The following is a 21,471-nucleotide window of genomic DNA, read 5'->3' as shown; positions in this document are numbered from 1 at the left end:
AGATGGTGGTGACGACCCATGAGAGTGCGTCAGACCGGTTTATGCCCCACACCTGTATGTGGCTTGGTTCGGGCCTTCGGTTTTAGCTGTTAGGCTTAGGTGAGTGGTCTGGGTATTCGGCTCAGACTGATTGCATCCCTTCATCAATTGGACACGAGTAGCGAGAGATGTTCAGACACATTGATGTATTACTTTGTAAGGTCCTTGTAAATAATTATTAAAATAGTTGCATGTATCTCCCAGACGTAGAGGTGAAGTCATCCTCCTTTAAATAATAATAATAATAATAATAAACTATGAGAAGAGAGCGAATCCCGCGTATGCTTTGCTTTGGTGATACTTAGCCGACCGAGGAGGCAAGCACACTGGATTAGATTCCGGAAACGGGTTAAAGAAGGCACTAATATGCCCCCCAAGCAAAGCAAAAGGTGAGAGGCTCAAAGCCAAAGTGAAAAAAAAGCCCAACCACAAGCGAGCTAACAACCATCACTCTTTAGCCTTTTCTCCATTGTTGAGGCAAAGAAAGAAGCTAGTAGTTCTCAGTATCATTGCCATCGCACATTTGCACTGCGTCACTCAACTCCAGTGACATGGAGATGCGTCTCCACCTCCATGTGCTGGCGATCCTCGTGATCATCTCGGCGCGGCCTCCCTCCGTCGCTGGCGGGCTCTGCCGCGACAGCTGCGGCGACGTCCCGGTGCGCTACCCGCTGGGCATCGACGACGGCTGCGGCAGCCCGTACTACCGCAGCATGCTGACCTGCGCCGACAACACCACGCTCCGCCTCCGCACCCCATCCGGCACGTACCCGGTGTCCGGCGCCGACTACGCGGACCCGCACCTGGTGGTGACGGACCCGTCCATGTGGACCTGCGCGCGGCCCTTCACCGCCGTCCACGCCGCGCCCTTCAGCCTGGACACCAGCACCCGCTTCTCGCTGTCCCCGAGGAACGACCACCTCTTCTTCAACTGCGACGAGGAGCGGGTCATCGTGGCGCCGCGGCCGGCCATCTGCGACCGGTACCCGGACCGGTGCGACTCGGCGTGCGACAGCGCCGGGTACCTGTGCCGGAACCTGCCGGGCTGCCGCGGCGCGCTGGAGGAAGGCAACATGAGCTGCTGCGCGTACCGGCCCCGCGCGGCGGAGTCGCTGAGGGCCATGCTGCGGCACTGCGAGGCCTACACCACCGTGTACTGGCGCGCGGTGGGCGACAAGTTCCCGCCCTACGACCAGGTGCCGGACTACGGCGTCCGGGTGGACTTCGAGATCCCCGTCACCACGCGGTGCCTGCAGTGCCAGGACCGGCGCCGCGGCGCCAACGGCACCTGCGGCTTCGACCCCGCCACCAGGGACTTCGTCTGCATCTGCGACGGCGGCCGGAACTCCACCACGGACTGTGCAGGTGCGCCCTCTCTGCTCTGGCTCTCTTTGGTAACTGCATTTGGAGACGTTCAATTTAAAAGCATAGGTTTCTGTAATTTTCAACGCCAGGATCTGCGTAAAACCAAAATTATGCGTGCCAAACCCCGACTTTTAATGGGGCATACCGGCCTGACCAATTGATCATGTTTTCATACACAGATGGCCGCGTCACAGGGCATGGAGCATCAGCCGGAGTTGTAGCTGGTGCGAACTGAGAACCACTACCAAAAACCTCACTCGCACTTTCGATTATTTGAAGAAGCAATTTCGTTAATTCTGGCCATTTTTGCTATGCAGCAACCGTCGTGTTCTCAATTTCGGCAGCGATCGGCATCGGGGGGCTCGTGATGTACATACGCAAGATGAGATCGAGCAAAGTGGTCACCTGCGGCGTCCAGAGTAACGAAAACAGATTCTTCTGAGCCGACCTCAAAGAATTCCCATGAACAGTCTTCCGCATGTGCAAAGAAGAGAGGAGGGTATGGACCCACGTCCGATGGAGAGGGTTCCGGTGTATACAACACGAAGGCTTGAGATATTTTTCTTGTAGTTTTGGGCGATATGTATGATGCATATGATGGGCATGCACACCGTACTATACATTCAAACATAACGAGGGCGGCATACTCAGATGAACAAAAGATAGCTATGTGTGAGTGCATTGCCGACGAATTTACATTCTGTGATAGCTTGTAACCAGCGAGGCATCTGTGGTGACTTTGCTAATTAATTTTCTAGCACGACAACTTCAGTCTCTAATCGGGAGTCATGCTTGCAAGTGAATTAGTCTTTGTTGGGATGTGTCAAAGGAGAGTCTCTGCCAAGAATAGAAAACATGGTTCTCAACCACCCATACGCTTTAGAATCAGTGTCAAAAGTATGCAACGGATGTGATATGCAAGATTTCTAATTAAAGAAATGCTTCTCACTTATTGCACGGTGTGACACAAGGAGAATGTCAGTAACACGATAAAGATGTGAAACTTAAAGTAGGCATCCAAGTAACGAATGGGAGGGGATAACAAGTGAACTAGTAGATTCATTATTACATCCAACCATTGTACAAATGCTTAGGTGTTGGTTATCTATAGTGTTAAAGGTCGAGTTGTCCATGACAGTGGACAAAAATATTCAAGTAGATTATACACTCTGTGGAGATGCGTGATTTTACCCGTAGGGCATGGTTCCTTCGTGTGTTGAGACATGCCTACCCACAAACCACACTCCTTGTAGTGAGGTAGCGGGAGAAAGGTCACAAGAGATTTCACATTGCCTACCAGATACAATCACAGATCCATGGAATGGATAACTTGCCAGCAGGTGTATTCTCTAACCGCACATGCACTAAAGATCGTCACAGGAAACTCTACATTGGATTGTACAAAACCTAGTCGTACTAAAAGGCAGAACATGACATTGACATCCACTACTTCCGGTGGCTCCTCCTTGACCCTCTTTTGGAAAACTGCTTCAGGGCTTATCTGTTACTCATCCAGGCCTTACGACATGACATGTGGTCGTATTCCAAAACTAGGGTACAAAAGATGTGGTCATTAATTGACCAAGCGGGCAGTACTTTCTTCTAATCAATGTCATCATCATCATCAATAGCAACAGCTCTATGCCACATCGGTACAAGTTTACCCTCCTCTATTTGCTAATGGTGCAATGCATTGCCACTCAATGTCAATAACTCAACACCACATTCCATCATCCATCTTTTCAAGTGGAAATATCTCATTAAGTCAAGTTTATACACAACCGGTTTCGACAACAAGATGAAGCATACTACTCTACCATGATGATACTAACACAATAGACCATCTAACTTAGCTTAGGGTGACGAGGAATATGGTATATGAAAACAAGTAGGGGCATGAATGAAAACATTATATGGCACATGTGACATCTAATCCCTGTAAAAACATTTAACAAGACAACATGCACATTTGAGGCATAGGAAGGAATGAGATGCATAGGATAAGATATGGTCAAGGTGTTCACGTGTTTTGCCCCTTCATGCATGATCATTCCCTCTCTAGCCTCACCTCCTCTTTGCTTGTCCAGAAGCACATACTCTACATGCTGAGGAAGGTACAAAAATAATTGTAAATTACACATAATAACCAAATGAAAAGCATAATTGCATTTTTTAAATGGTTAGGGTTCAAAAGAAGATCACACAAGTACAAATAATCATCCAAAACTAGAATTGTATGCGAAAAGATATGCCATGGAGTTTGAAGGGGTTCTTTGATATTTCGTACACATAAATAAAGCTATTAATAATTGATAAATTGTATGAGTATTTGGACTACTACTAATAATTAGCAGTTGCACACATAAATACATAACTTTGCATTGACCCCCAACGAAACAAGTAAGATTGTCATTCTTACTAGCCTTGCTAGTTACAAGGATTAATGCAACTTTTATTTGGAAATATTCATTGCAACGAAGTAAATAAAATTTTGATTGTAGATGAAATTAAAAAGTATGTTGATTGAGTTTGAAAGCAATAGGGATTAATGGACTGGGGTCCATAGTTTAACTAGCGGCATCGCTCCAATAAAAGATAACATAACATGGTGAACAAACTACACTTGCGTATCGATTAAATTGCAATTTTATGAGTATGATTATACATGTCATAATTGCATATAGGCATCGCATCCGAACATGCATAGACCGTTACTCCAACAACATATATAGCTAATACTCTACCCTAAGACCATTATGCATCCCAAGACTGCTATCCAACATGCATCTCAAAGTATTAATTAAAACAAAGTATTGCATTAAGTATGATGATATGATGTAGATAGTGTATTGTCTTCACCCTCTATTTAAAGTACAACTATGCAATTATATTTTTATTCTTAGTGGCAACAACACAATGCACACCTTTTTCAATTTTTGTAACTGCGGCTGAATACTTGCAAAATTGAACCAACTAACATACACAAGCCCCTCTTAAAGATCATTCGTCTAAACATGTCTAGTGTAAGAATAATATATTAGAGACCACATATGTCTGAATTATGCAACAAAGAACTCATACAGATCTATAAATAGAGCATATATAGGTCTGATCATAAACTGAAAATTATCACACCGCAACAAACACACCATAAGATTACATCAGATGGATCACAATCATGTAAGGCACCTCATGCAATAATCATATTGAAGAACAAGGGAGAGATTGCCATCGAGCCACTAATATGGACTCATAGTCCAAATAAAACTACTCACAGATGATCATGTTGGCAGTAAGGTTGGTGGCCAGTTAATTTCCACCTCTGTCAAGGTACCGAAAAATACCTCAAGATTGAATCATGGCGGAACAGAGAGTGATACGTCCATTCTGCATCATGATTTCCTACTATTATTTATATTGTTTTTTGTCATTATTCCACCTTATGATGCAATTCTAATGCCTTTTCTCTCCTAATTTGCAAGATTTACATGGAGAGGGAGATTACCAGCAGCTAGAATTATGGAACTAAAAAAGCTACAACTGAGATACTTATTCTAAAGGACTCCGAATGACTTGAAACTTCATGGAGATCTTTTACTGAATACAAAAAAATACTGGAGCAAAGAAATTCCAGAGGGGGGCCACCAGCTGCTCCCAAGGAAATAGGGCGCGACCACCCCCTAGGCGCGCCCTAATGCCTTGTGGGTCCCACAGCTGGCCTCCGGTTCCCATCTTCTGCTCTATGAGGGGTTTTGACCTAGAAAAAAAATAAGAGGAAGACTTTCGGGGTGAAGCGCCACCGTCTCAAGGCGGAACCTGGGCAGGAGCACTTTTGCTCTCCGGTAGAGGGATTCCGTCGGGGATACTTCCCTCCAGCACCAGCGATCCTCTCATCGTGGGAGGACTAATCTTCATCAATATCTTCACCAGCACCATCTCATCTCAACCCCTAGTTCATCTCTTGTATTCAATCTTTGAGGTTGGTACTTGTGGGTTGCAAGTAGTGTTGATTACATCTTGTAGTTGATGCTAGTTGGTTTATTTGGTGGAGAATTAAATGTTCAGATCCTCAAGCATATTCAATACACCTCTGATCTTGAGCATGAATATGATTTGTGAATAGTTACTTTTGTTCTTGAGGACATGGGAGAAGTCTTGTCATAAGTAATCATGTGATGTTGGTATTCATTTGATATTTTGATGATATGTATGTTGTTGCTTCCTTTGGTGGTGTCATGTGAACGTCGACTACATGACACTTCACCATACTTGGGCCTAAAGGAAGGCATTGTGATGGGTTGCTAGAGTGACAGAAGCTTAAACCCTAGTTTATGCGTTATTCCGTAAGGGGCTGATTTGGATCCATATGATTCATGATATGATTAGATTTATCTTAATTCTTATTTCGTAGTTGCGGATGCTTGCAAGAGGGGGTAATCATAAGTGGTTTAATTGTTCAAGTAAGAACAACACCCAATCACCGGCCCACCCACGTGTCAAATTATCAAAGTAACAAACGTGAATCAATTAAACATGATAAAAGTGACTGGACGATAATTCCCATGTGTCCTCGAGAACACTTTGTTTTATATAAGAGAACTTTCACGATTGTACTTTGCTATAAAAAGGATTGGGCCACCTTCCTGCACCTTTGTTACTATTTCTACCTATTACTTGTTATGAATTATCTTGCTACACAACTATCTATCATTGTTACTTTCAACACTTGCACAGAACACCTTGTTGAAAACCTCTTGTCATTTCCTTATACTCCTCGTTGGGTTCGACACTCTTACTTATAGAAAGGACTACGATTGATCCCCTATACTTGTGGCTAATCAAGACTCATTTCTGGCGCCGTTGTCGGGGACTGAAGTGCCTTTGGTAAGGAACATTTATATTATGTGCTGAAATTTTCTGTCACTTGTTACTATGGAAAATAATCCTTTGAGGGGTTTGTTCGGGGTATCTTCACCTCGAACGGAAGCAATAAGAGTTTCCCCTCAACCTACTGAACCTACTAAAAATATTTATAGTGAGATTCTTTCAGGTATGTTAGAGAAACTACTAGCTAATCCTTATGCTGGAGATGGAACGATACATCCTGATATGTACTTAACCTATGTGGATGAAATTTGTGGATTGTTTAAGCTTGCAGGTTTATCCGAGGATGAAGTTAAGAAGAAGGTTTTTCCTTTATCTTTGGAGGGAAATGCATTGACATCGTATAGTCTAATGGATGGTATTGGAACGTGGGATTAGAACCGATTGAAATTGGAATTTCATTAGAAGTTTTATCCTATCCATCCGGTTCATCTTGATCGGAATTATATATATAATTTTTGGCCTCGTGAAGGAGAAAGTATCACTCAAGTTTGGGGGAGGCTTAACTACATGATGCACACATGCCCCAATCATGAGCTCTAAGAGAAATTATATTCAAAACTTTTATGCTTGGTTCTCATAATGATCGGTCCATGCTCGATTCTTCTTCTACCGGTTCCTTTATGAAGAAAACTATTGAATTCAAATGGGGTCTTCTGGAAAGTATTAAACGCAACTCTGAAGATTGGGAACTCGACAAAGGTAAAGAGTCAGGTATAAAACTTGAGTTTGATTGTGTTAAATCTTCCATGAAAACTGATGCTTTTCATAAGTTTAGCACTAAACATGGACTTAACTCTGAGATAGTAGCTTCCTTTTGCGAATCTTTTGCTCGACATCACCAACGATATCCTAAGTTCCGGAAAACCTGATCACCAACAACACTTGAGCTAGTCTTAGAGGCGAGACTGGGAACCTTTATTTTATCGGTTTATCATTTCACACGTGCATATGAGTTTTCCACTGAATCGCATATTCCATTAGCATAGTAGTTATAACATGAAATATAAACACTTAACTATGAATATGGAAATATAATAATACAATATTATTGCCTCTAGGGCATATTTCCAACAGTCTCCTACTTGCACTAGAGTTAATAAACTAATCAACACAACATGATTAACTTTTACACAAATGGCAATGCAGTGTCAGTCGTGCTTTGCTTGTGGTATAGACTTCGTCCTATCGAATATGAAAATCTTCAGATCTGTGTGTATCATTTGCATTTGAATGCATCTATCATGCTTTCACATAAATTCATATTTAGTGTGAAACTGGCTTTGTATGTATTGAATCACTAGCAAGACCTATGGTTCCATAAACTGAGATATGGGACCACTATTAAGAATACTGTTCCATTTACAGAATCATCTAGAAATCATACCAAGCTCATAAATGAACTTTTGATTCATAACCCTCTATTGTTACTTCTAAAGTGACAATATACTCAACCTTCTGTTGTAGAATTCACCATAGTAATTTTTTGTACAAACTCCGGCATACCGTGCCACCATAAATTGAAATCAAAAATCGCTTGGAGCATAAATGAAGTTTTTATTGAAGTACTACTTACAACGAGCATGTATTGATGTAACTCCTTACAACAATCTCTTCATCTTCTTCGTATGCAAGACACATGGCATTAGTATTTAACAACATTTTACTATTATCCTATGATCAACAATTTGATCATTCTGGTAACTTTACTCACAACTTACTTGGAGTACTGGATATATCTGGTTGTTTACAACTTTACATACCATGGAACATTAATAAAAGTGTGATTGAAACTATGTATTTCTCTCATCAGTATTTCAGAGTACCGACTCTTGCTTAAAAATCTTTCTGTGTGCTTTGTCAATAAACTCTTCTTGGCGTTTTTCTTACTAAATTGTTTTATTATTCTGTCAATATGTATTTTGGATAAGCCCAATTAGACACTACTATATCCATGGATCATTATGCCTAATACTAGGATTATATATTTCCTAATTACTTTACTGAAAAACTAGTTTCAATAAAGTGTTGATTTGTGTCAAGAAATTTCCAATCGACAATATGCATGCACATAGTGTTTAGAAATATCATCATGCTCTCACTTACTTTCTTGTAAATACAAGCATCTTCACTTTCCTCAATGAAATCAAATTATTTGACCATTTCATCAGGACGATTCCAACTCCACTATGCTTGCTTTAGATTTGCATACTTACTAGCATCCTCTGGATAGACAAAATTACCTTTGACCGTATCAAATATAAAACCTTGGTTCTATTTCCATCTCATGGGAATCAGTTTGACATACATCTGTTATATCTCATCAACTCCTTGATCTTGTCATAAAATATTTGCAACATGTCAAGCATTATAGAACATTTTTATCTTTGTTATGTGATATTCTTGGAACAGAAAATTGTTTTCAGAAACAAACAAAGGTTAAAAGATATATGATATCTAAAGAAGTGTTTTGTTTGCAAGTTCTAGTGAAGCATTCAACTATGTTTGAGACAAAATGTGTAAGGTCCGGAAGAACACCAATCATGAGTTGATGGTGAGAACTTAAAGAGAAAGAACAAAAGGAAAGGATGTAATGAGACTTACATGCCTAGGGAAGTTCAGTGCTCACGCCACTCTTAAAAGATTAGATGATTCTTTTGTTGAGTGGGAGAAATACTGAAAGTAAAACTATAAGAATTTTAGAGGCAAAAAGAAAAGAAGACTGGAGTGTCCAGCTCAAGTATAAATGTCATACAAGTTATAAGATGTAGAGAAAGTCGGTCAAGTAAAGTTTAATTCTTGAGAATTGTGATGAAATTTTTAAACACTAAATTCTTCAAGAATTGTGGTTGAAAGTTGATCACAAGGATACCGACTCGATTGCATGTTGTTGCGAACCGATGCAAGAATTACTAGGTCCTAATGACCAACAAATTAACAAGGTTAAAATATGTGCTGAAAATTTTGTAAAAGTTATGATACTTTTTCATCAACATGTTACCTCTGAATTTATTGTCATAATTCATTTTAGAGTTTTGTACACTCTAGCCCATTGCATAGAAGTTGCAAAGAGGTTGTTCATAAGAGAACAATAGTTGTTCAATGTAATGGACAAAAAGGGCCATACTCCTATTATAAATAGGATGTATGTTATGAATATTGATGATAGAATTGAACATACATAACACTGACGCTAAATGTCGCAAGACTAATAGAATACCACATATGTGAGGCACTGCATTTTTTCACATTAGAGTAACCTGCATGGAGAAATTCCATAGTGATGGATTTTGGAGTCATATGATTACGAATCACCTGACAGTTACAACTTTCATCCAAATAGTGAAGTAAACTAAAATACCATTCACAGGCCATAAAGAATGAGCAACAAAATAATGGGAAATATGCATATTGATGTATGTAGTCCAATAAGTGTCATTACAAGCAGTGGATTTATCTATCTTCAAGGATGACTCAAGTAGATATTTATATTTACTAATTGAGACATAAATATGGATCTTTTGAAATGTTTCAAAAGATTTGTAGAATGAAGTAGAAATTATTATAACAAGAAAACTATGTTTCTACAATTGAATTGCAGAAAAGAATATTTGAGTTACAAATTTAGCGAATGTCCGATGAGTTGTAATAAATATTTTATAGCTTGCACCTCCTAGAAACACTACTAAGAGTAGAGTGTTTTGAGTAGATTAATCAAGCTATGTATGACATGGTGTGATCAAAGATGACATTAGTTACTTCATCAATATACTTTTTAATGTGGTGCATTAGAGATTGTGGCTTTTACACTAAAAGAGCACCATCGCATTTATTTAAAATAAGTACTACTTTGTAGATTATCCCAAATGGTTGGGTATTCCTCTATCACTATGCCAAGGCAAAGTATTTTGCTATAGAGTGCATTTTTTTGAAGAAAATGTTTTCCGCGAAAGAGTGAGTCGGAGGATAGTGCAACTCGACAAGATTGTAGAATCTTTATGATCAGATCAAGGAAAATAAACACTAGAAGTGATTCTAGAATTTCCTACCACGACTGGTACAAAAGACTTTACATGAAATATAGAGACTTCAGTCGAACTTGCAGCTAAACAATATAGGTTGGGAAAATTCATGCAAATCTTCATGGTATGCAGATGAAATATTGTTGAAGCAAACAATGGACCTATAATACATAGAGAAACGTTGATGGGCCCTGACTCCGAAATTGGCTATACGCCAAAATAATCGAAGATAGTATCCATACAAATAATTCAAGTTTAGAACTTGATGACCCTCTGAAAGACTTAAAGTCTAAAGTGTGGTGATGGATCTATAGATTGAAACAAAATATAATGTTTTATAATGCTTGATTTGTTGCAAATAGTTTAGGAAAAGATCAAGGAGTTAATTATGAAGAGATTGCCTCATCATAATAATACTTAAAGTTGGTTCAGATTAAACTAGCAATTACTAAATATTTCAGTTATCTCTACTCCTAATGGAGTAGTTCGTAGGCTGGCATCCATGGGTTTTTCTCATCCCCCTTTTAGTATGGTTTCTTTAGTCTGTTTTTTCGTCCCCTTCACGTCACCCTCTCACACAATAAAAAATTTGAACGAATCAGAACTTTCCATGCTGGTGCAAGTTATTTAGTAATGTCTTTATGTGAAAGAATCAATCATGATCAATCTCTAAAGATCAAATCTAAATTAATCAACATTAACTTAAATCGCTCAATCACATTAATTAGGAAACAAATAACCAATTTTCGTGTCACCTCCCACAAGGCCACAACACCCCTCGCACTAAAAAACAAATGTCACCGGTGGTTTAGCATCTCCCCACGTCATGCAAACCTAGCAGTCGTGACCACTCCTCCCCTTTCGGCAGTTGCACATCATCCCCTTCGCCTCCCTCCCGCTGACGGCCTCCCTCCTCTCCGCGAGGCAGATCGATCGACATCCATGGCTGAGGTCGTGGATGCACCCCACGGCGTAGCGCATGGGATCTCCACTTCCCATCCCCCATCTTCCTCCCTCAGCCGCTGGCACCAAAGACTGCGAGCATGGCTGCTCCTTGCTCATGCTCCTCCTTCCCCGAGCCGGTTGGACAGAGGGACTTCCAGGGTGTGATAGCCCACGAGCAGTTGTTGTAGCGCCAGCATGCTGCCGCCGAGTACGACTCCGCCAGAAAGGATTCAGGTACGCTCCTTAATGCCCTTGCCCTCCTCCCCTTTCTCGATTTGGGCAAGTTCAGCGTAACGAATCGTGGGATTTCCACAAAACCACGACCATGCCCTCACACACCAGTAGTTTTTTGCCCACTGTGTTTGTTCCTGGCTCTCATTGTCACGCCACAGCACGATGTCGTGTCTTGCCGCCTGATTCATTCGATGGTGGAGGCGGGTTCAATTCTTTTTCGTCTGTCGTTTTCTTCCCTTCCTATATTCCTCTGCATTTCTTTTCTTTTCGGAAAGAAGTGAACATTTTAGGTATGGGATGCCGAATTCCTTTCGGCATCTTCCTTGCCACGGATGGCGAGGGTTAGCGTCTCAAGGAAGCGACGGTTCTGGTTCTAGGGAGGGAGAGACACGCCAAATCTTTTTGATGCCCATGCATGTGGCTCTGCTGATTTTGATTAGCCTCCATATTGCTGTTGGGATGCGGATGCTTAATGGATCTATGCTTCTCTCGCTTCATGTGCATCAGTCCCGTCCTCCTGTATGTATGACGTTGACTCGTTGTCCGAGTCTAACAAAGAGTTGTTTCTGTGTATGTGCAATCTGCAGCTTACTTTGGGGGAGGAGTATGTACCGCCCATGGATTGATCATTCACTGGCATGGCCGGGACCAGGCCGGTGGTCATGTCTTTCAGGTTGGCAGCGAGGGAGGAGCAGCAAGGCGAGCTCACATTACCCCAGCAGCAGGCCTCCCGTGTCCTGAGTCCCGACGCCACGGGTAGTTGGAGTTGTTGTTGCTCTTGGTTTGTGCATGATTTATGTTTTGCCTGCCAGCTATGTTGATTGGTCTATCTAAGTTGTGTAAGATCGTTTGGTGCTCAGAGCCATGGCAGCGCTAAACATGTTCTTGAACTAAACATGTTCTTATTGCATATGGTTTCGAATTCTTTAAATGAATATTAGGCATAGCAGTGCCCGAAGGTGGCCGAGTTCTCGCACCTATCTGATCTAGAATATTATGTCGCTTAAGTCAATAGGTGGAAGTCGTTCTTTACAAGCAGCAACTCCACAATCGCCTTTGCCATCGACACCAGTGAGTCAGCTAGATCAAGTTGCCTTCTTGCTATTACCACCCTTTTTGTTTCTTGTGTTGCTTTTCAAAGGGATTGCTTGCCTAGTGTATTGTGATGACCCACAAGTATAGGGGATCAATCATAGTCCTTTTGATAAGTAAGTGTCGAACCCAACGAGGAGCAGAAGGAAATGACAAGTGGTTTTCAGCAAGGTATTTTCTTCAAGCACTGAAATAGTCGGTAACAGGTAGTTTGATAGCAACATAATTTGTAACGGACAAGTAACGGTAACGGTAAATAAAGTGCATAAAGGTAGCCCAATCCTTTTGTGACAAAGGACACGCCAAAACGGTCTCTTATAATAAGCAAAGTGTTATTGAGGGAACACGGGAATTTCATCTAGTCACTTCCATCATGTTGGTTTGATTCGCGTTCGCTACTTTGATAATTTGGTATGTGGGTGGACCGGTGCTTGGGTGATGTTCTTACTTGAACAAACCTCCCACTTATGATTAACCCCCTCGCAAGCATCCGCAACTACGAGAAAAGTATTAAGATAAAATCTAACCATAGCATTAAAAATTTAGATCCAAATCGGTCCCTTACGAAGTAGCGCATAAACTAGGGTTTAAGCTTCTATCACTCTAGAAACCCATCATCTAATAACTACTCCACATGCATTCCCTTAGGCCCAAAGATGGTGAAGTTCCATGTAGTCGACGTTCACATGCCACCACTAAGGGAACCACAACATACATATGATATGTCTCCATCATATATATATATATATATTGATTGTTCCATGCCAATATTATACAACTTTCATATACCTTTGGCAACTTTTTATACTATTTTTGGGACTAACATATTGATCCAGTGCCCAGTGCCAGTTCCTGTTTATTGCATGTTTTTTGTTTCACAGAAAATCCATATCAAACAAAGTCCAAACGGGATAAAAACTGACAGAGATTTTTTTTGAATATATGTGAATTTTGGGAAGTGGAATCAACGCGATATGATGCCCGAGGGGGCCATGAGGCAGGGGGTGCTCCCCTGACCCTCGTGGACACCCTGTAAGGCGGTTGGTGCCCTTCTTTCGCCGCAAGAAAGCTAATATCCGGATAAAAATGGTGTTCAAATTTCAATCCAATCGGAGTTACGGATCTCCAGGAATATAAGAAACAGTGAAAGGCCATATCTGGGAGCGCAAAAACAGAGAGACAGATCCAATCTCGGAGGGGCTCTCGCCCCTCCCATGCCATGGAGACCAAGGACCCGAGGGGAAACCCTTCTCCCATCTAGGGAGAAGGTCAAGGAAGAAGAAGAAGACGGGGGGCTCTTTCCCCCTCTCTCCCGGTGGCGCCGGAACGCCACCGGGGCCATCATTGCGACATCGATCTACACCAACAACTTCACTGCCGTCATCACCAACTCTTCCCCCCTCTATGCAGCGGTGTAACCCCTCTTCTACCCACTGTAATCTCTACTTAAACATGGTGCTCAACTCTATATATTATTTCCCAATGATGTATGGCTATCCTATGATGTTTGAGTAGATCCGTTTTGTCCTATGGGTTAATTGATGATCGTGATTGGCTTGAGTTGCATGTTCTATTATTGGTGCTGTCCTATGGTGCTCTTCGTGTCGCGCAAGCGTGAGGGATCCCCGCTGTAGGGTTTGCAATATGTTCATGATTTGCTTATGGTGGGTGGCGTGAGTGACAGAAGCACAAACCCGAGTAAGTAGGTTATTTGCGTATGGTAATAAAGAGGACTTGATACTTTAATGCTATGTTTGGGTTTTACTGTAATGATCTTTAGTAGTTGCGGATGCTTGCTAGAGTTCCAATCATAAGTGCATATGATCCAAGAAGAGAAAGTGTGTTAGCTTATGCCTGTCCCTCAAACAAAATTGCAATAATGATTACCGGTCTAGTTATCTATTGCCTACGGACAAATAACTTTCTTGTGTGACAAAAAGCTCTCTACTAAAACTAACTTAGTTGTGTCTTCATCTAAACAACCCTACTTTTTATTTATGCGCTCGTTATTATCTTGCAAACCTATCCAACAACACCTATAAAGTACTTCTAGTTTCATACTTGTTCTAGGTAAAGCGAACGTTAAGTGTGCGTAGAGTTGTATCAGTGGTCGATAGAACTTGAGGGAATATTTGTTCTACCTTTAGCTCCTCGTTGGTTTCGACACTCTTACTTATCGAAAGAGGCTACAATTGATCCCCTATACTTGTGGGTTATCAACATATCATCAAAATATCGAACACATATCAAGTTCACATGATTACTTGCAACATGATTTCTCCAGTGACCTCAAGAACAAAATTAACTACTTACAAATGATAATCATGCTCAAGATCAGAGGGGTATTAAATAGCATAATTCTGAACATACAATCCTCCACCAAATAAACCATATAGTAATCAACTACAAGATGTAATCAACACTACTAGTCACCCACAGGTACCAATCTGAGGTTCCGGTATAAAGATTGAACACAAGAGATGAACTAGGGTTTGAGAGGAGATGGTGCTGTTGAAGATGCTGATGGAGATTGGCCTCCCAAAGATGAAAGGGTTGTTGGTGATGACGATGGCTTCGATTTCCCCCTCTGGGAGGGAAGTTCCCCCGGCGGAATCACTCCGCCGGAGGGTTAAAGTGCTCCTGCCCAAGTTCCGCCTCTAGATGGCGGTGCTTGCTACTTCTTGAGCTTGCGTTGGTTTTTCCCTTGAAGAGGAAAGGGTGATGCAGCAAAGTAGAGATTAGTATTTCCCTCAGTTTGAGAACCAAGGTATCAATCCAGTAGGAGACAACACACAAATCACATAATACCTGCACAAACAATCGAACAACTTGCACCCAACGCGATAAAGGTGTTGTCAATCCCTTCACGGTCACTTGAAAAAGTGAGATCTGATAGAGATAGATAAATAGTAAAGTAAATATTTTTGGTATTTTTGGTTTATAGATCGGAAAGTAAAAGTTTGCAAAATAGTAGATTGGAAACTAATATTGTACATCGGAAACTTATATGATGGAAAAGAGTAAATCGAAAACTTATATGATGGAAAATAGACCCGGGGGGCCATAGGTTTCGCTAGAGGCTTCTCTCAAGATAGCAAATAATACGGTGGGTGAACAAATTACTGTCGAGCAATTGATAGAAGAGCGCAAAGTTATGACGATACCTAAGGCAATGATTATGAAATATAGGCATCACATCCGTGTCAAGTAGACCGAATCGATTCTGCATCTACTACTATTACTCCACACATCGACTGACTCCTACCTGCATCTAGAGTATTAAGTTTATGAAGAATAGAGTAACACATTAAGTAAGATGACCTGATGTAGAGGAATTAACTCAAGCAATATGATGAAAACCCCATCTTTTTATCCTCGGTGGCAACAATACAATACGTGCCTTGCTGCCCCTACTGTCACTAGGAAAGGACACCGCAAGATCGAACCCAAAGCTAAGCACTTCTCCCGTTGCAAGAAAAACCAATCTAGTTGGCCAAACTAAACCGATAATTCGAAGAGAATTACAAAGATATCAAATCATGCATATAGGAATTCAGAGAAGATTCAAATAATATTCATAGATAAGCTTATCATAAATCCACAATTTATCGGATCTCGACAAACACACCGCAAAAGAATATTACATCAGATAGATCTCCAAGAACATCGAGGAGAATATGGTATTGAGAATCAAAGAGAGAGAGAAGAAGCCATCTAGCTACTAGCTATGGACCTATAGGTCTAAGGTAAACTACTCACACTTCATTGCAAGGGTAATAGAGTTGATGTAGAAGCCCTCCGTGATCGAATCCCCCTCCGGAAGGGTGCCGAAAAAAGGTCCCTAGATGGGATCTCACGGGTACAGAAGGTTGCGGCTGTGGAAAAGTATTTTCATGGATGCATCTGGAGGTTTGGGAATATATGTGAATATATAGGACGAAGAATTAGGTCAGGGGGTGTTGGAGTAGGCCACAAGGCAGGGGGCGCCCCCCTGTGGCTTGTCGTCTACTCCAAGATCTTCTGACTTGGAGTCAAAGTCCAATGGGTGTCTTTTGGTCCAACAAAAATCATCATGAAGGTTTTATTCCGTTTGGACTCCATCTGGTATTCCTTTTCTGTGAAGCTCAAAAACAAGAAAAAAATAGAAACTGGCACTGGGATCTAGGTTAATAGGTTAGTCCCAAAAATAATATAAAATAACATATTAATGCATATAAAACATCCAAAAATAGATAATATAATAGCATGGAACAGTCAAAAATTACAGATACATTGTAGATGTATCAAGCATCCCGAAGCTTAATTCCTGCTTGTCCTCGAGTGGGTAAATGATAAAAACAGAATTTTTGATGTGGAATGCTACCTAACATAATTATCCATGTAATTTTCTTTATTATGGCATGAATGTTCAGATCCATAAGATTTAGAACAAAAGTTTAATATTGACATAAAAACAATAATACTTCAAGCATACTAACAAGGCAATTATGTCTTCTCAAAATAACATGGCCAAAGAAAGCTTACCCCTGCAAAATAATATAGTCTGTCTATGCTCCATCTTCATCACACAAAATATTCAAATCATGCACAACCACGATGACAAGCCAAGCAATTGTTTCATACTTTTGGTGTTCTCAAACTTTTTCAACTTTCACGCAATACATGAGCGTGAGCCATGGACATAGCACTATAGGTGGAATACAATATGGTGGTTGTGGAGAAGACAAAAGGAGGGATATAGTGTCACATCAACAAGGCATATCAACGGGATATGGAGTTGCCCATCAATAGATATCAATGTGAGTGAGTAGGGATTGCCATGCAACGGATGCACTAGAGCTATAAGTGTATGAAAGCTCAAAAAGAAAACTAAGTGGGTGTGCATCCAACTTGCTTGCTCATGAAGACCTAGGGCAATTTGAGGAAGCCCATCGTTGGAATATACAAGCAAAGTTCTATAATGAAAAATTTCCACTAGCATCTGAAAGTGACAACATAGGAGACTCTCTATCATGAAGATCATGGTGCTACTTTGAAGCACAAGTGTGGAAAAAGGATAGTAGCATTGCCCCTTCTCTCTTTTTCTCTCATTTTTTGTTAGGATTCTTTGGCCTCTCTTCTTTTGTTGGCTTCTTTGGACACTTTTTTTCCTCACATGGGACAATGCTCTAATAATGAAGATCATCACACTCTTATTTACTTACAACTCAAAAATTACAACTCGATACTAGAACAAAATATGACTCGATATGAATGCCTCCGGCGGTGTACCGGGATGTGCAATGACTCAAGAGCGACATGTATAAAAATGATGAAATGTGGCTTTGCCACAAATACGATGTCAACTACATGATCATGCAAAGCAATATGACAATGATGGAACATGTCATAATAAACATAACAGTGGAAAGTTGCATGGCAATATATCTCAGAATGGCTATGGAAATGCCATAATAGGTAGGTATGTGATGCGGAGCATCCCACGTTCATCCCCATGTACACTCCGACTACTCTCCAAACCCCAAGTGGACATATGACGAGACCTCGAACATACGCCATTGGACACAGGGTGAACTCGCTCCTCTCCGAACCATCACTTTCTACATGTGAGATATGGCTACTATCTCCAACGTGTGTTCTATGCATGATCAGGTACTTGGAGGAAAGCCACGAAGTCACCACATCCAACGGAACAGCTAGCGAGGACGCCAAGTACAAGGACCAAGAGAAGAAGCTGCACGAAGCTACAGCCACCGGACGACCGGCCCAGCCCGGACGTCCGGCCCCTCAGGACCCGAGCCGAATCTACGGACGATCGGAGCCACCGGACGTCCGACGACTCCCGGCGCCAGGACGACCGCCAGACACCGGACGTCCGACACTCTCCAGCGCCCGGACGACCGACGCCGATCGGACGTCCGACACCACCTGTCCAGAGCCAAAACGCCGGACGTCCGACATGAACCGGACGACCGGACCCTCGCGAGCCACCGGACGTCCGGTACCTGTCGGACGTCCGACGCCTGTGCACCCGCCCGTGTGTTGGGCCAAAGCCACTTACCCTTTCATTCTCCTAGACTATATATATTCCTCCACCTCCTCCTAGTTAGGGTTAGCGTTGGTTTAGCTAATACTTAGAGATAGAGCTACGCTCATCCACATCGGATCTACTCCTCGTGAGAGACCGCGGCCTCTTCGGAGAAGATCCCTTTGGATTCAAGACCTCCTTTCGGAGAAGATCCCCCAAGCGGATTCAAGACCCCTCTCTAGGGAAGAACATCAAGACCTCCTCACAAAGAAGACCGGTTACCGTGTATCATCCTTAGTTGTCCGTGGACCATGTATCGTTCTATGTATCCGAGGATCTAGCACATGTGTGATCATTCTTGTTGGTTTGAGTGTTCTCTTGTGTTCCCCTCGTGATTTTCCCCTCGTTTCCCTCCTCATGTTCTTCGCGTTCTTCGCGGGATCCGCTCCTTTCGTGAAAGATCGGGCCACTAGGGTTCTACCCTACATCATCTTGGTATCATGAGCCACGTTGATCATGATTTCAGAGCCTCCCCCACAGTTTTCTAGCCTTCTTTTGCTTGATTTCATCCTAAATTCGAAAATGCCCACCAAAAATAGCCCCAATTTTTTTGTGATTTGTTGGTTTGATGATGTTTTGTTGATTTTGATCCATGGATTTGCTTGGTTTCGAGTGGATCTAGCATCTCCCCAAGTTTCCCCATCTTTCATCCACGAAATCTCATCAATTTTGACCCCAAAATCCCCAAATTCTGCCCAAAATCGCGTCCCGAAACTCGCATCTCGCGTTGACCCAGACCCACCGAACGACCGTCACTTTACCGAACGTCCGGAGACCCAGGAAGCACCGGATGTCCGACCTTACCGGACGACCGGAACCCCTAACCCGAGCTGAAATTAGCGGATTTCCGACCCGACCGGACGTCCGGCGACCGGACATCTGTCCATTTCCGGACGTCCGCTACCTGTAAAAACTGACTTCGCTAAAATTTTATTTTGGCCATAACTAATTCATCTGAACTCCGATTTTGACGTTCTTTAGCTCGTTGAGAAGCTCTTGACATCCTCCTTCCCAAAAAAATGCCACCAAAATCATTTGATTCCATCAATTTTTCTGAAATTTGGCAAGTTTGCCTAGGCCCTCCACCATATCATCCGCTACACCACCATAGCCTTCCGCAACCTAACCAATTTTGTTCCCCATCGCAGTAGTGGTTGCTTGAGGAGTGATTAGAGTCTCCTAAGGTGTCTAGGCTACTTAGGGATGGTTGCTTCTTCATCAACCACCACCACCACTTCCGCATAGCCTTGACCACTATACACTTCCGCCACCTCAACTTAACCCAATTTTGTTTGTGTTGTGAGTTGTGTCTCCTAAGGTGTTTTGGCTACTTAGGGACCGTGCTTTCAACTCCGACACCGTGTATAGTCCACCACCATAACCTCCACTTCCGCATTGCCTAGTGCAAAACCACCGCATTCCGCTACCACCATTTGACTTTTGTCCTTGAGATTTTGAGTTGTGGTTTTTCCGTTTCCTAAGGTGTTTCGGCTACTTAGGGACAAGTCTCCATCATCTTGGTATCTCCATCAAGATCACCGCCACTCATCATCACCGCGGACGGCAACCTCCATATCATCTTGGTATCGTGGTACCCTTCCATTGTATATTCCCTTGCCATTGCATTGATAACCCCTAGCCCATTTTGCGTTACTTGCCTATCGAGACTAGTCATTTGATTATTGCCGGCAACGTTACTTGTGCACATTAGTGATCTACACCATACATTGCATACATACCATATCATATTGGTATCATATCATCTCGTGTGCCTCAAGTTTGTTCCCGCATATACACAATAGCTATCTTGGTTTGTGCATTGTGCAAAAGTGGCCATACAAAAAAAGAACAAAGCTTTTAAGCAAAGAAAAAGAGTGAACAAAAGAGCTTGTAAGCAAGTGCCATAGCATCATACCACATTGCATATAAGATCATCTTGGATCACCTTGTGAGAAACACCGGGAACCATACATACATAGCATACTTGGGATAGAAAGTTATCCATTTTGCATCTTATAGGTTGTGCACAAGTGTCGTATCCGCCTATTGAGAAATCGTGCTAGCGTCTCTCTTGAGTTGTGCAACACGAGCATTTTCCGTGGATTCCACATTTTGTGCTCATCCTTGGTTGCACGACCCCATTTGTCTATCCGTGTGTGTGTTTCCGTGTGCCACATATTGCTATTGGTCTACTTGTTTCACTTGCGAATTTGTGAATCTCTTTCAACATTATTGACTCTTGTTAACATTTTACATCAAATTTTTGTTCCACTATCCTCACCGAGCTCCACCATAAGCCTTACTTGTGTAGGTGTGAGAAACCGACAAGAATTGGTACCAATTGTGCTATTTCCTTGTCCACAGTGGAGTGATCATTGATCCACTTTCAACTTCGGTCAAGGTACATTTGGTATTCGTTCTTCTCTTTCTCCACTCATATTGGCTCGAATTTTGTGATGGATAGGCAAGGCATTTCATCTCCGGTCTTCCACAACAACGACGGCATGAACAACTACATCACCAAAGTGTCAATCTTTGATCTACAACGACAAATGCAAGGCGCACAATCAAGATTGCGAGAGCGCATCGAGAACATCTCCATCGACATTCGTCACTCCGAAGCAAGGAAAAGGGACTACATTGACAAGAAGCTTTCCGCACATAAAGAGGAGCAAGATGCAAGGATGGAGGAGATTAGAGCCTTGATCAAGTCTTCTTCCCCTTCGTCATCCTCAAGGCGGCAACATTCAAGCCACGAGTCTTCGGAGTGCCCAAGTGATGCAAGCGCAAGTCGTCCTCGTC

The 21,471-nt window shown here is 42.2% G+C and overlaps 1 protein-coding gene across 1 annotated transcript; it reads left to right on the top strand.

Annotated features, from left to right (window-relative positions):
• Positions 1 to 441: 441 nt before the first annotated feature.
• On the top strand, positions 442 to 2,170 carry LOC119334560. Its single transcript, XM_037607104.1, has 3 exons — positions 442 to 1,404; positions 1,584 to 1,628; positions 1,722 to 2,170. Exons 1-3 carry the CDS (start codon positions 591 to 593, stop codon positions 1,844 to 1,846), a joined length of 984 nt encoding a protein of 327 aa, XP_037463001.1. The 5' UTR covers positions 442 to 590; the 3' UTR covers positions 1,847 to 2,170.
• The last annotated feature ends 19,301 nt before the right edge of the window (positions 2,171 to 21,471 follow it).

Source organism: Triticum dicoccoides, chromosome 7A (genome assembly GCF_002162155.2).
Source record: "Triticum dicoccoides isolate Atlit2015 ecotype Zavitan chromosome 7A, WEW_v2.0, whole genome shotgun sequence".
NCBI lineage: Eukaryota > Viridiplantae > Streptophyta > Magnoliopsida > Poales > Poaceae > Triticum > Triticum dicoccoides.
Note: the sequence above shows the minus strand (reverse complement) of the source record. Positions and strands in the feature narration are given on the sequence as shown.